The sequence below is a fragment of the Merops nubicus genome, unplaced genomic scaffold, assembly GCF_000691845.1.
Source record: "Merops nubicus isolate BGI_N331 unplaced genomic scaffold, ASM69184v1 scaffold4478, whole genome shotgun sequence".
Classification (NCBI taxonomy): domain Eukaryota; kingdom Metazoa; phylum Chordata; class Aves; order Coraciiformes; family Meropidae; genus Merops; species Merops nubicus.
The window spans coordinates 139,655-153,758 of record NW_008623646.1 but is presented as its reverse complement, the minus strand read 5'-3'; the positions used below and the strand labels follow the sequence as shown (position 1 = coordinate 153,758).

General features: G+C 36.5%; 1 protein-coding gene across 1 annotated transcript in view; it reads left to right on the top strand.

Moving 5' to 3' along the window:
• Positions 1 to 742: 742 nt before the first annotated feature.
• Positions 743 to 14,104, top strand: part of TPO (thyroid peroxidase) — a gene marked incomplete at its 3' end in the record, with an annotated part of 43,834 nt that continues 30,472 nt past the window's right edge. Inside the window, exons 1-4 of the mRNA XM_008945143.1 lie at positions 743 to 919; positions 3,529 to 3,622; positions 6,029 to 6,113; positions 12,308 to 12,477. Of these exons, the coding sequence (XP_008943391.1) occupies positions 743 to 919; positions 3,529 to 3,622; positions 6,029 to 6,113; positions 12,308 to 12,477 (526 nt within the window). The remainder of the gene's footprint in view (positions 920 to 3,528; positions 3,623 to 6,028; positions 6,114 to 12,307; positions 12,478 to 14,104) is intronic.

Here is a 14,104-nt window from a genome sequence, read left to right as displayed (position 1 = left end):
TTCAGTGCTGGGCAGAAAGGTCTCATGCCCTTTCTGCATAAAGAATGGCTGAAGGCAGGCAGGTAACAGAAAATCCAGAACAGAAGGAATACAGTCAGCAACATATTAATCCAAATTATCTGCACTGACATGCAGGCAATGTATGAATCTTGGATTTAGAAAATTAAGGTTGTTCTTGAGCCACTAAACTTTGTCCTCATAATTCTCTTTCTCTTTCTGCAAATTTTGATAAGACAACTCTGAATGACTTCAGTAAGAATGGGAATATAACTGCCTCTATCTTATCAGTCCATTGTCATTAAGACATCCTACACCTTCTAATTAAAACTGTGTTTGAGGGTCAGTGGCAATTTAGAAATTTATACTCTTAAATTAAAATCAGAAAAACACAAGATACATACTTTTTCATCACAAATCACTTTAGTGCATGTAACCATCTAAAGCTCACTGTTCACAAAACTTCAACTGCAACCAATGAGCTAAGGTTGAGACACATATTTAAGCAAACCTTCATGTAGGTAAGCTGTAGGCAAGTGACACCCGTCCACAAGACAGGCCGGAAGAATGATCTGGGGAACTGCAGGCCTGCCAGTCTGACCTCAGTGCCGGCGAAGGTCATGGAGCAGATCATCTTGAGTACATCAAGACACACATCCAGAATAACCAAGAGTTCAGGCCCAGTCAGCATGGCTCACTGAAAAGCAGGTCCTGATTGACTAACCTGATCTTCTTTTAGGGCAAGATGACCACTTTAGTGGCTGGGGGAAAGGCTGTGGATGTTGTCTACCTGGACTTTTGGAAAACCTTTGACAATGTTTCCCACAACATCCTCCTGGAGAAACTGGCTGTTCATGGCTTGGATGAGTGTACTGTTTGCTGGGTAAAGAACTGGCTGAATGGCCAGGCCCAAAGAGTGGTGGTACGTGGAGTTAAGTCCAGTTGACAGCCAATCACAGGTGTTCCCCAGGGTTCGGTACTGGGTTCAGATATGTTTAATGTCTTTAACAGTGATCTGCATGAGGGGACCAGGGACACCCTCCATAAGTTTGTGGATGATGCAAAGCTGGGCAGCAATGTAGGTATGCTTGAGGGTAGGAAGGCTCTTCAAAGGGACCTGGACAGGCTGGATTGATGGCCTGAGGGCAGTTTGGTGAGATTAAACTAGGTCAAGTGCACCTGGGTCACAAAAACCCCATGCAATGCTACAAGTCACTGGAAAGCTGCTCAGCAGAAAAGGACCTATGGTTCTTTATTGATAGCCACCTGAACATCATCCAGCAGTGTGCCAAGGTAGCCAAGAAGACCAACAGCATCATGGTTTGTACATAAAAATAGTGTGGTCATCAGAACTAGGGAAATGCCTCACCATTGGCACTGGTGAGACCACACCTCGTATACTGTGCTCACTTTTGGGCCCCTCACTACAAGAAGGATATTGAGGTGCTGGAGCATGTCCAAAGAACAGCAAAAAAGCTGGTGAAGGGTCTAGAGGACAAGTCTTAGGAGGGTTGGCTGAGGGACCTGTGGTAGCTTAGCCTGGAGAAAAGGATGCCTAGGGCAGACCTTGTCAATCTCTACAACTACCTGAAAGGAGACTGTAGGGAGGGGGGGTTCAGTCTCCTCTCACAGGTAACAAGTGATAGGACAGAAAGGTAAAAGCTCCTTATTCTGGTAGATGTTTAGAATGGAATTAATTTTTCAGTGCTTTACTGTGCCATGGAAGAAGTCAGTCTTCTTTCTGTTTTCTTATAGAAGGAAACAATCTTAAAAGATTTTTAATTTGGAATGAACTTAACGATGTCTTGCGAGTTTGACTTCTCTGAAGTCTTTAAGCCCCCAACCAAGGACCGTAAACCTACTTTTCCAGTAGAGTTCTGTTTCCCTTTACACTCTGCTTACTTTTCACCCATGTCCACTCATCTTTGCAGGGAGTGGGATTATGGATGATACTCCTAAAATGAAGTTTGCTATAATAATAATCTTTAGTTTGACCTCCAGTCAGTTCACATGCTTGTACGTTTCCTTTCACTACCATATACCAGAGTCACCAGCTCCAGGATGCTCCCTGCTACCCAGCCTCTACTTGACTTATCACCTATGGCAGAGATCAAACCACTGAGCTTTGGCTCCACCTTGTGATCTCCCTTTTGACACTAGCAAAAATGAAACGAGGGAATAATCCTGATTCCAGCTCTGATTTTGATCTCTCTGCCTGTGTATGAAGTGGAACAAACCAGCCAGTTAGATTCTTTAGGTCGAAATGATGACTTTAGAAGAAACAATAGGGTTGAAAACTGTAACTAAATAAAACCATATAGGCTAAAAACTTTGAGTTAAGTAATCCAAGAGAAAAAAACAAAATATGAAGTGCTGCAAGGAAATATTTTTTTTAGTCTCAACATTTGTCCTTCACTTTTCCAAGAAAACAACTCTGATATCAGACCTGACTACACAGGTAGCTCTTGGTTCCTAGCAGGACAAAAATAAACAAGTCAAGCATAAAATGTCAAGTCTTGCTTTGTGGGAACCCACTGTGGCCAAAAGGATTTTGAAATCATTTGCAGTTTTAAAGCTTGAGTAAGTATCAGTGCATGAAGCAAATACTGTAAGCTGGGCCCCTGGAAAGTACTTCACTTTCAGATTTCAGAACAGTTGCTGCCATCGATAAAGTACAGAACTGTGGAAGATAATCTCCTCAACAGACAAAAGGTCAGACTATAAAATTTTGCTTGCCATTTTCCATAAGAAATTCATCATATTAACTCATGAAATTAAAAAAAAAAAGGATGTTTTCACGTTGAGTTTCTATGGGTGATATTACTTCCCTGGATGTTTAGACTTAATTTATTAATTATTAATTTCTTGTATTGATAGAATATAGAACTAAAAATATTTTAAATCTTCCAATCGACATAGCACAAGTGAAAGATGTTACCTCATGGATAATTTATGTATTTGTACTGCTGTAATAAAACCAGTGCACTGAGATGGAGAATGTAGCTCGTATTTGCCATATAAACACATTAATTGTGCTGCTTTGCTACCACAATTATACATGGATAGAATTATAGAGGTCTGATCTGTGTTATTATTAGTTTGGCCAGTTTCGCTATCTGACATCCGATGGCTAATTTACAAACAAATCACATTAGTGCAGAGAGAAGTTCACGATGAATGACAAAATATCACTGAATTTCTACTATGTAGATTAAATGTTGCTAATATTGTCAGAACATATTATGTTATAAAATAACAGCAGTTTCTCAAGATAGAAAAAGACAGGGAGGCAGGCAGGAAGGAAAGGAGGAAGAAAGGAAGGAAGGGAGAAAGGAAGGGAGGTAAAAATAGAAAATAAACATAGTTAATTCTAAAATTTCAGATTTTGAACTTCAAAAACAGTAAAACATGTGGCTACAAATATAACTTAAAAGTAAAATTTACAATATGTGGGAAATTAACTATAACATGGCTTATAATTAGAAGATGAAGGTATGGATTTTGTCAACAGTTATCTCTTCTTTCTTGTAGATGAAAGTGTTCATTCTTTTGGGAATTTCAGCAGCTATAGCCTTCACAGCTGTTTTCTTTTCTTTCCTTCAGATAGGCAAAGATATCCTATTTGGTAAGTAACAGAAAAAAATATGTTATTTTCTTATCTTGGTGATTACTGTTAAACTGAAAACACTCTGGCACTGCAGACAGTTTAGTAATGGCAGTTTAGCCAAAGTCCCTTTTATGTGCAAAGTGCATTACCTGACTTCTGCAATAACTATTCCGCGAGTATTTTCTTTTAAAATTCAGCTTCATAAATTCCCAAAGGAAATCTTTGTATGTATAATTTATCTCAATTATGGATGCATTGACTGGAAGTGATTTGGCTTTCTTAGTGCCATTCCTACGTCAGATGACATGTTTACAAGCATGATTGCTGGATTTCTTTCCCAGGCTGCCCATCACTGTGTTTAGTCATCCTGGGCTAGTCAGTTGCTATAGGATGTCCCACCTGGCACCCTGCTGCTGGCCTGTGAGAGTCCATGTCTCCTGTGGGACCCTTCTCTGCTGGCACCCTGGGCATACCTGGGAGATTTTCTAGAGCCTCTCAGACTGTAGTAGTGCCTATGTCCAAACAATGTCACCTTGCCATTTTAAACATTAAAGCTATTTGCATCTGTTCAGTCTAAATCAGTTAGACTGAGTAGACTAGAAACAGAGCAGGTAATAGATTGATTTTTAAGAGGCTTCTGCAGAGACTGATTTTACATTAAAGTAGGGCAGAGATGATGAAGAAATAGAATTTCAATCTTTATATTCTCTTAATTATGTAACTGTAGACCTCATTAAGAAGGGAAAGTCTTTAGAAAAGTTTTCATTTGAAGTTAGTATAGAATCACAAACATAATAAACTTATATACAAAATAAATAAAAAAGCTGAATGAAATCCTAAACCATTACTTCAGATGGGAAATCTTTTTTCAGACCAGCACTGTAGAATGGGATCATGTTTGTTTTCCATAGTGGATCCTTTACTTGGACCTCCCATATTAATTTTTTGGAAATACATGGTCTAAAATTAGGTTTTATTGTAAGTTAGTTAATATAAAATGAATTATATGTGAGCTATAAATAAAGATAATAGATGGGTTGTATGTGATTCTTTTTTTATAGTAAGTGTCCTTCAGTTAGATGGGAACAATACAAAATAATGTTTATTACCACAAGAACCATATTATTTAAAACACTGCAGTGGTACCAAAATCATACTTCTCAGTAGAAAAATGAAGAGAGACAACTGAATTCAGGTATAGAAAGTAGATCTTCTAGATCAGTCTGAAGCAATACCACATGATGAGCAGCAGTTTGAGCATAATGTATTTCTCAGAGGTAAATTATGGAAAAGTAATTAAACATCATGCAATATTAAATTCTAGGTTAATTAGCTCTTGTATGGCTATAAAGGTAAATCTTGCTTTTTAAAACAGATTGAAAAACATTTTCAGATCTAACAGAAATCTAAATTATAATGCAAATATGTGGAAAAAAATAAACACTGCTATACTTAGAGGCTGAGAAGATCGTGATCTGACTGAAGTATAATTTTGCCTAGGAAAGATTACTCCTCATCATGCATTATTTTCCCTTTAGCTGAGCACCCTGTTAAAAAAACAGATCACAGAATATGTAGCACAACATGGGCTACAGTTAAGATATGTCACCTAATATTACAGTGTACATAAATGATGAGCAATTGTACATAAATGATTATTAGCAAACTATTAATAATAATTTTTAATTTTCTAAGAAAAAAATAGTGATCTCAAAAAATATAGGTGGGACTTAAACCACTGAATTTTAAATATAACTGATTCATTTACTGTAAAGAGAGATCTACACAAAAGAGGAATAATTTATGTTCCATGACAGCACTGTGCAAAATAGCAGAGCTGGAGTATTATTAACTTCATGTATGTCTTTCCATCAAACATAGGTGGAGAAACTATAATAGGTCTTTCATTCATTGGTTAGATCCCAGAAGGTCTTGAAGTTTGTTCATATGCCTGAACAGGGACTTGGATTCTTCCTGTGGCTTGGGTCAGAACATACTGCCTGTGAGGAAGGCTCAGGTTTCTTCTCTCAATCCAAGAACAGTTTAATGCAAAGTGCATGTGAAGCCTAAGGAGCATAATCACATGCAGAGAACACACCAGCTTTCAGCTGGAACTCTTAGCCTTGTACACTGCTACATAACATGTACACAGCTGAATTTTTACTGGATGAAACAGAAGGCAAATCTAAGTCTTCAAAGCTTATAAATTAGGGAAGAATTGATTTACTACCCCTACCTTATCTTTCTCAAAGGTCAGAAACCACAACATTAGTTTCAGAAACACTAAAATATGGAGATCATTTTAATAGGGAAAAATTACATATGTCTTGATATGACCAACCTGTGTATATTGTTAATATTTGAATAAATATCTTATTGGATAACATATTCGTTTTCCTTTTTTTGTTTCTTTTCCCTGTTGAGAAGAAACTGAAGATAACTGCATTACTGAGGCTATCCAGAAAGGCTCTAATCTGGTGGATTATGCAGCACTTTATACACTGAAAAGGTAAAAAAAAAAGAATAGCAAAGGATCTATTCAGAAAAAAATGGTTTCATAAGAGCGATGTTCAAGGAGATTTCTTTGAGAAAACATAATGATAGATTATGTTTATGATCCTCTGAACCAATATAACCTTGTGCATTATCACTGCATGAGTTACTCTTTTAAAATGTAAAAAAAAATAAGAAATATGAAAATAAATAGGAATGTTTTTCTGATGGTTTTCTACTCTATATGTAACATACCACATTCCATTAACATATAGCTTGAAAAATTGTAATTTTATGGATGATACATATTTTTGAACTTTAATTATGTTATTTCCACTGCAAAGTGAGACAGGAACAACCCCTGTGCATCAGTGTCCAACCCCTATTACCTTAAATGGGACTGTTGAAGTAAATTTTGCATTTCCCCTTCCATCTAAAGCAGATGAAATAGAAAGACAAGGGAAAGGAAATAAAACACTTAGCCTGAACTGTGGGTAGTGAACAATTTAGGGAATGCTCCTTTGTGCTTGAGTTATGCTATGAGAGTGATCCCTTTCTAAGAATGGTGAAAGTACCTCAGGATGATTACCCCTGAGTCTAAAAAAAATGAACCATTTTCCATGTAGCTCTGAGTACATATCTGTGCTATACAAAATTCATTTCTCTCCAATATTTGGAACACATCAGCCAAATTTTACAGGGTGTAATTACCAGGTTTTTGCTTTCCTGAAGGACTTATGTCTGTGTTTTGAAAAGGAGCCACAGTTTGAAGACATCCAGGAGCGATGACTTTTATATGGACAGAATCTGTCCAAAACTGCGGCTGCTCAGGACATAGAGACTGAGATCACTTCCATTTTGCTTTCTTAGTACTTCAGTGACAATCCTGAGGCACTCAAATTTAAAAACGTAGATCTCAACCTTTCAGTGGCTCATCTGTCTCATGTAGAAAATGAAGATACTGATGTTTCACTATCTGATAGGATATTGTGACAATTATTTGGTCAATATTTGCCCAATGTCTTAAAGACGATAAATGCTAAAAGACAAATGCTTAAAGAGGATTGTTTGATTTCTATTAGGAATAAAACTGAGACCACTTGCTCATTCCAGACAAATTACCAGACTGATAAGCTACCTTCAAAATAGCATATATGTGGACATATAGGCTCTAAAGAGCAGTGTTATTCAGAAGTCTTATTACTGCGTTCCCTTTAAAAGCCCTTATAAGAACTGCAGTCACAGCATGGCTAGTAGGACCTCTGAAGGTTATTTGGTCATTTCTGTTCTGCTCTCATGCCTCCATTCTCCTCACTCTCCTTTCTTCCATTTCCCCTTTTCTTCTGTCTTTGAACAGCAGCAGTTGTGAATTAGATCAGTGATTTAAATCTCTTAAGGATTTGATCTGATAGACATCGTTAACCATCGGATCTTATACAGAACAATGCTAGTAACAGTGCTCTGAGAATCAGCCATGACTTTTGCTTAAGTTTGAGGTTAACCCTGTAAGTAGCCAAAGGCTTTCAGCAGAGCATCCAAAGATGTGCATTGGTATCACCACTGAAGCACAAGCTTTCCTGTTTTGTGGGGTCAGAGCCACAAGTGTCTGAAAACTACGTTAGGAGTTTGAGTCCCATAAGACTGTCACTTGCCTTTATGTTAACTGGTAGAAAATACTTCCTCTTTCAATTTAGAAATTATCATTATCAGAAGTGAAAATGATATTTCTACTGTGTGCTTTTATATAATTCAGTTAATTATGTCACAATTAAGTGGGGCAGTGAGAATTATAAATATCATTAAGAGATTTCTTCCTGTTTTAATGTAGGCTTGTAAATGCACTCTACACCTGCATCCTAGACATTAGTCCTTGACCATTTGCAAAATACAGAGGACTGAACTTTTGTCTCATCTAACCATTATATTGAAGAGTAAATGTGCATGTGTTTGAATCTTTAATTACTTTTGCATTTTTATGTGAGTTCAAAGCTACTAAGGCATCTTTCCTTTGTAACTTTAAGAATACTTTATACTTGAATTAAAGCTTTGGTGAGCACAAAGGCTAAAAAGCAGGAAAAGAAAGGATGTGTCTATGTATTTGGGCTTCTGGAAGTTATGGAGGTCACCATACTGTGAAAACTCATTTTACTTTGGCTTACCAGTAATTGAAGGAAACTATAGTGCAATATATATGAGTTCAGTGCTGTCTTTGAGACTGAAAATCCTGTTCTGAGATGAAAATGCAACTCCTTTTTCAGGCTAGAATCGAAAGACTCTTAGTTGTTCCATGTACAATAGTCCAGCCTGATGTTTTCTGAATTCATGATTAAGTGTCTGAACTGCAAACTGAATCAAAATAAATGGATTTCTCTCTTGAGACCTCAGTTTGACCTTGAATTGTGATTAAAATGGACAAGTACATTTCTTCACCTCAGTTTTTAAGATCATCACTTAAAATCTTGAATTGTGTTTTTACTGGTGGAGCAATTGACTGGCAATGCACTAAATTTATTGGCTGAAATGATTTTATTATTCTAGTTTTTAAAGCATGTTAGGATCTTCTAGGAAAATGTAATTTCTTACAAATTATTTCCCAAGTTTTAAAGTTATATGCATCCCATTGTGGTCCTTATAATTTGCTGTGCTGTTCATGATTGTCTCCCCTTGTCAAGTGCATCTTATGACTGCTTGCTAGTACCTGCCTACTAATCCAATTAATTTATGGGTTTGTTAGTCTTTAAGAGTAGGTTTCACACTTGTCATTAAAATACAAATCTTCATAGTAGTATTAACATCATAAATGGAACACAATGGCATCATCATTAAAATGTACTATCTGTATTACAGTGGTGATGCCAATGGGAATCTAGACAATTTGGATGAGGCTCTCAGAGCCTTATGTCACCTGTGAGGTTCTGACACTTGCCAAATGGTATGTGCAAATGCATTGCAAATTTACCACCAGGTGCATTAAAACATACATTTTGACAGTGGTTGCTGACTTGCAAGAGGAAAATCTAGTTCCAGTAGATCTTGTTATAACAACCAGTACAAGTTATGAAACTTGTACTAACTTTAACTAATGAACCTCAGCACTGCTGGAAAGGCTTCCAATTCTGACTGTGCAGTCCTTCTTATATTCTGCTGAGTCTCTGGGGTTTTTTTTTGGTGGGGGGGTTTAAGGTGTAGAAAAAAATAAAGATAACTCCAGAATGGGCAAGCTGTACAAAGTGGTAGCTGTTGCAGCTGCAAATGATCATATATTTCTCCTGTTAAAACTTGGCAACTAAATCAAAAGGACTGCAGAACTAGTTATGTGTAAGATAGATGTGAAATATGATGTTAGGACAGGTGGGGCTTCCTCCCTTGTGGTAGGCATTTGGTTTGAGTTTTAGATAACATATTTTTAGATTTGGAATTACCCTTACAAATTGAAGGTATGTAAAATTCAAACACAAACACAAGATGTGTTTGTGTAAAATACAATTTGAAAAAGAAATTATTGAAATTACTTAGTGTATTTTAACATATATTTTAGCTGAAGGCACAGTGTTCTCAATGGATGAAAATGTATAGGTGACAAACTTTAAAAAAAGTCAAGCCTTAACAGCAGATTTAAGATATTTATAATCTTCATTTTGGTAAAATTACTTTTATTTACTACATTTGAACTTACTCATTTCACGGTTTTAAACATTCGAAATTGTGACCATTGCAACTTAAGATTTTTCTGTTGGCCCCTCTCAATGCCAATTCAAAATGAGTGTACGGAGGATACCATCTGTGGAATCACCTGTATGCACAGGGAAATGGAAAGTAATTTTCAGCATATCACATCAGAAGTTATAGTTGCAGAAATGCACTGAGCATGATCAGTTAGATAGTCCGTGTCACTCTAGTCTTAAAGCAGACTGGCCATGTATATAAACATTACAGGAAAGAAAAAAATATATTCTTTATCACTTTATAGCTTTATCACTTGTATTCTACACTGTGTCATTGTTTTGAGCGACCTCTTGAATGATGACAAATATCGAATCATAGAACCACAGAATGCTTTGGGCTGGAGGGGACCTCAGAAGATCATGTAGTCCAACGCCCCCTGCAGTAAACAGGGAATATCTAAAAAATATCTAAGGCATTAATTCTGAGGTCTCTAAACAAGGTATTCTATAAATATATAGTAATTTAAGACAGAAAAGATTCGCAGAGACTCAAAATATCTGAGGCTGACAGAGAAATTGTGGCTCACACTCTGGAGAAATTATTTTAACTGGCCTTTTTTTTTAATTTAAATTCAGATAATTTTAAATTATAATCTGTAATAAGACTCAGTAACTAAGACTCTGGCAAACATAAAGAACCTTCTGTCTAAACACCATGGTCTGCACTAGGATATATATTATTAAAGAAATGTGAAGATACTTTATATATGATCTCATCTTCCTAATAATGATACTAGAACAAATTGTTCTATCAGTTTTATAGGGCTATTTCAGCATCCTAAAATATCAAAACAGTTTGTAATTTACACAGTGAGAAAACCATCATCTTCTTCCAGAATCAGAGCTCGGCTTCAGGAGCATGGGTAAGAACTAGAAGGGACTAGCATGCATATGTTGAATAAGAAGTGGGGAGGGTGGTAGCCAGGGATGGGACATGACATGACACACAGGGATTGTGGCAAAACTGATAACTGCTGCAATTAAATTACAAAATCTGTGAGATTAGACAAAATGTAGGATAAAAAATATCTCAAAATGGAACATAACTTGCCATTAAGGGTGGTGGGTTTTTAGTTTGGATTTTTTTGGGGTGAGTAGTGGTTTATTTTTTATTTCAGCAGGTAGCTAATTTGTACAAATGTTCTTATTTAACTCATATGTATAAACGTGATTCTCTGTTCATATATATATATTATTTTTTTTAAATTATTCATGACTGACATTATCCTCATGTGGATATTAAATACTAACCTGAGTTCTTGGCATTTAGTTATATTATCTTTCTTTTTTTTTTTAACTGGTGCACAGTTCAGGACTTTTAATTCCCATGATTCTCAGTCAAATTCCTAATTGTCTATGGAAAACCTGCAAAACGTGGTGTTGAGGAGCAAGACAGCTCTTTTTTATAGTTGTAAGTGTTCTTGAGCTCTGTTCTTGAAAGGAGAGGAGTAGTTTCTGTGTAAAGAATAAACAAGCAGGCTAAGGCTTGTTTGGATCAGTTAAGGACAAATTTAGCATCTAGAAAAACCCTTGGAGTTATATCTTCTTACTTAATGCTTTTTATGTAACCATATTTCTCATTTTGCAAACAGAAATTTAACTGTTTGCTTTGCCAAATTCAAAACTGCTGTTTCCATTTTAAACTTGTCTTGTGCCTTAAACAAACCTAAGTGAATATGACAGCACGATGTTTTCATGGAAATTGCATGTCCAAATAAATCTGTGCTGCAGAGAAGCCCTTGGGGATGACTGCAACCTATGACCATGTCTGGAAATGGAAGAGAGGAGTGGTTTTTTTCTAAGCTGTAGGAGTCAATTTAGGACTTGGGACTTCCAGCTAAAAAGGAAGTTGTCCCTGATGCACTTTTCTCAAGAATCCTCTGCCAATATAAGGAGAGCTGTAAGATGGCTAGTGATGAATAAAAAATAGATCTTACAGCGAATCACACTTGAGAGGGATCTGAAGACTATCTAGGCCAGTGCTGTGCTCAGAGTAGGGTCAGCTAGAGTAGGTTGCTCAGTGCACTATTTGAGCTCTGAATATCTCCAGAGATGGAGAATTCATGCTTGCATCTGCAATGACTGAGATAGTCTTTGATATTAAATGTTACATGAAAGCAAAGCCTACTAACTTACATATGTCTATAGTGGGAATCTTATATTATGACTAATCTGAACAAGATCTTCCCAGCCAGTTTGTACTGCAGGTTCTGTCCATCTCAGCAGTATCTGTCTTGTCCTCAAGGCTTCTCACAAGCTTAACCCTGTTGCGTGTCTCCCATGGAAGGGCACTTTCCCTTTCTTTCCAGAATATTCCTTGCAGAACAAGGTCACAAAGTAGTCTTCCTCTCTGCTTTCCCAGCATACCCTTCAATCAAAATGTACCTTAAACTTGGAACATATTCAACATAGACAAATACAGCTATGGAATAAGTTCTAAAAGGTCATATGTTAAAAACCCTTTTGTATTTTATCTCAACTATAGAAGTATCCAGGAAAGGGGACTAGCAACTCCTACTTTGCTGCTGGCTTTCTCAAAATTTCCTGAACAAGAGAGTCAAGATATTTCCCAAGCAGCCGAACGAATGGAAATGTCAATTCAAGTGCTGAAACAAAAAGTTTGCCAGAAGCACAAACGTTCATTACATCCAACTGGTAAATATAGTACATCAACATTGGCAAAATCCCTGTTGATTTCTTGAATGTTGTCTTTTAGATTAAAGGCGGGTTAGCTTCACTTTTATTTTACCTTTGGCAGGAGTACATAGCTTGTCTGCACCCTGGGGCCTGGATGCCCTCTTTTTTGTTCTTAAAAGCACCTCACATAGTCACTGTTTAAAATTGTTCACTTCTGGAGCATGGGCTGTGTTCCTACAGTTGAGGAGAGCAGTACTGTGCTGTTGGCATCCTGTGACCTCATGACTGTATATTTGTAATGCCTATAAATCAGCTTGCAAATCTGCAGTGTTGTAAGGTTCTTGTTTACAGTGAAATATCCATCTTCCTCAATACCTTGAGTTTAGTGCTTCTGGGACCTGGAGTCTACAGGTAAAATAAAACAATTTTTATCACTTTATGACACTGGCATTTTCATGTACACTTCTTCTGGACATTGATGGCTTTATTAATAGCCTTCTTTTAAGAAAATACTTTATATCCAAAACTAATTTTACAATACATTGTTGCTACACATTTGTTTCCACTTTGTTTGTTTGTTATTTTAACTGTCTCTTTATGTTAGATGGAGAAAGAAAGATAGTCCTAAAAGTTCAATGATGTATAATTGTCTGAGTAAAGTAAAATTCTTGTGCCCATTAATTAGAGATTAATTTTAAGATGTCTAGTGTTTGGAAAGTTCAAAAGTTCAGAAGTACTGACTTTTTTTTTTCCGTATTTTAATTCTGTCACTTAGAGCAGGATGAACTGGAGAATTATAATTTGTACTCTCTTAGTATTATAACATGACATTATTATTCAAGATATGGAAGCATTAGAGTACTGTAGACATAAAGATCCATAGTTGTGTTATTATGTTTTTTCCCTTGTGGAAACATGTGGGTTAGTCAACTCATGGGACATCTGTAGAACTAAAAAAGTATATATATCTGCATGTGTGTGTGCGAATATATTTACTTATACACAGACACTCGCTGAGACACGATTATTTTTCTGCTGGTTCAGTTTCAAAAGAAATTTAATTTCTAAACCATAGAACAAGTGCACAAAACTGTTGTTAATTTTCAAAAACAGATTAATAAATGCTATGCAATCTATGTGCCATGACAAAGGGTAGTTCTATGTGAATTAAAGAACTACAATGATCTTAAAGAAAACATACTGAGCCAATACCTCGGCAGCACAGATAATGGGGGAATAGGGCTCTGAGTAGATCTTCAAACCTGAACTTACGTGGAAATAGAACTGTATCCACAAACCTGGCGTGAGTGGCTAGTACATAATGACAGAATAATATTTTAATGTTCAGAATTGGAGGGGCAGAGCAGATAGGTGGTGGGTTCCAAATTCCAGCTAATAATTCTGAGTGTCTTCCACTCCATACCTATGTAGCCAGCTGTAGTGTCTTTAAATTTCTGCATCTTTCCAGTCCCATATTTATCTTCCTTTGTATATACTTCTGTTCTTGAATGGCACTTTTTACACCTTTGTTGTAAGCAGAGGGACCAGCCAAGCAATGTGACTACAATGCAGGGAATGGAGGAAGCAGAGAGAAGGTTAAAAGAAAGAGAAAAAAAGAGCAGGTCCACCTCAGTTTGCAGCTGTG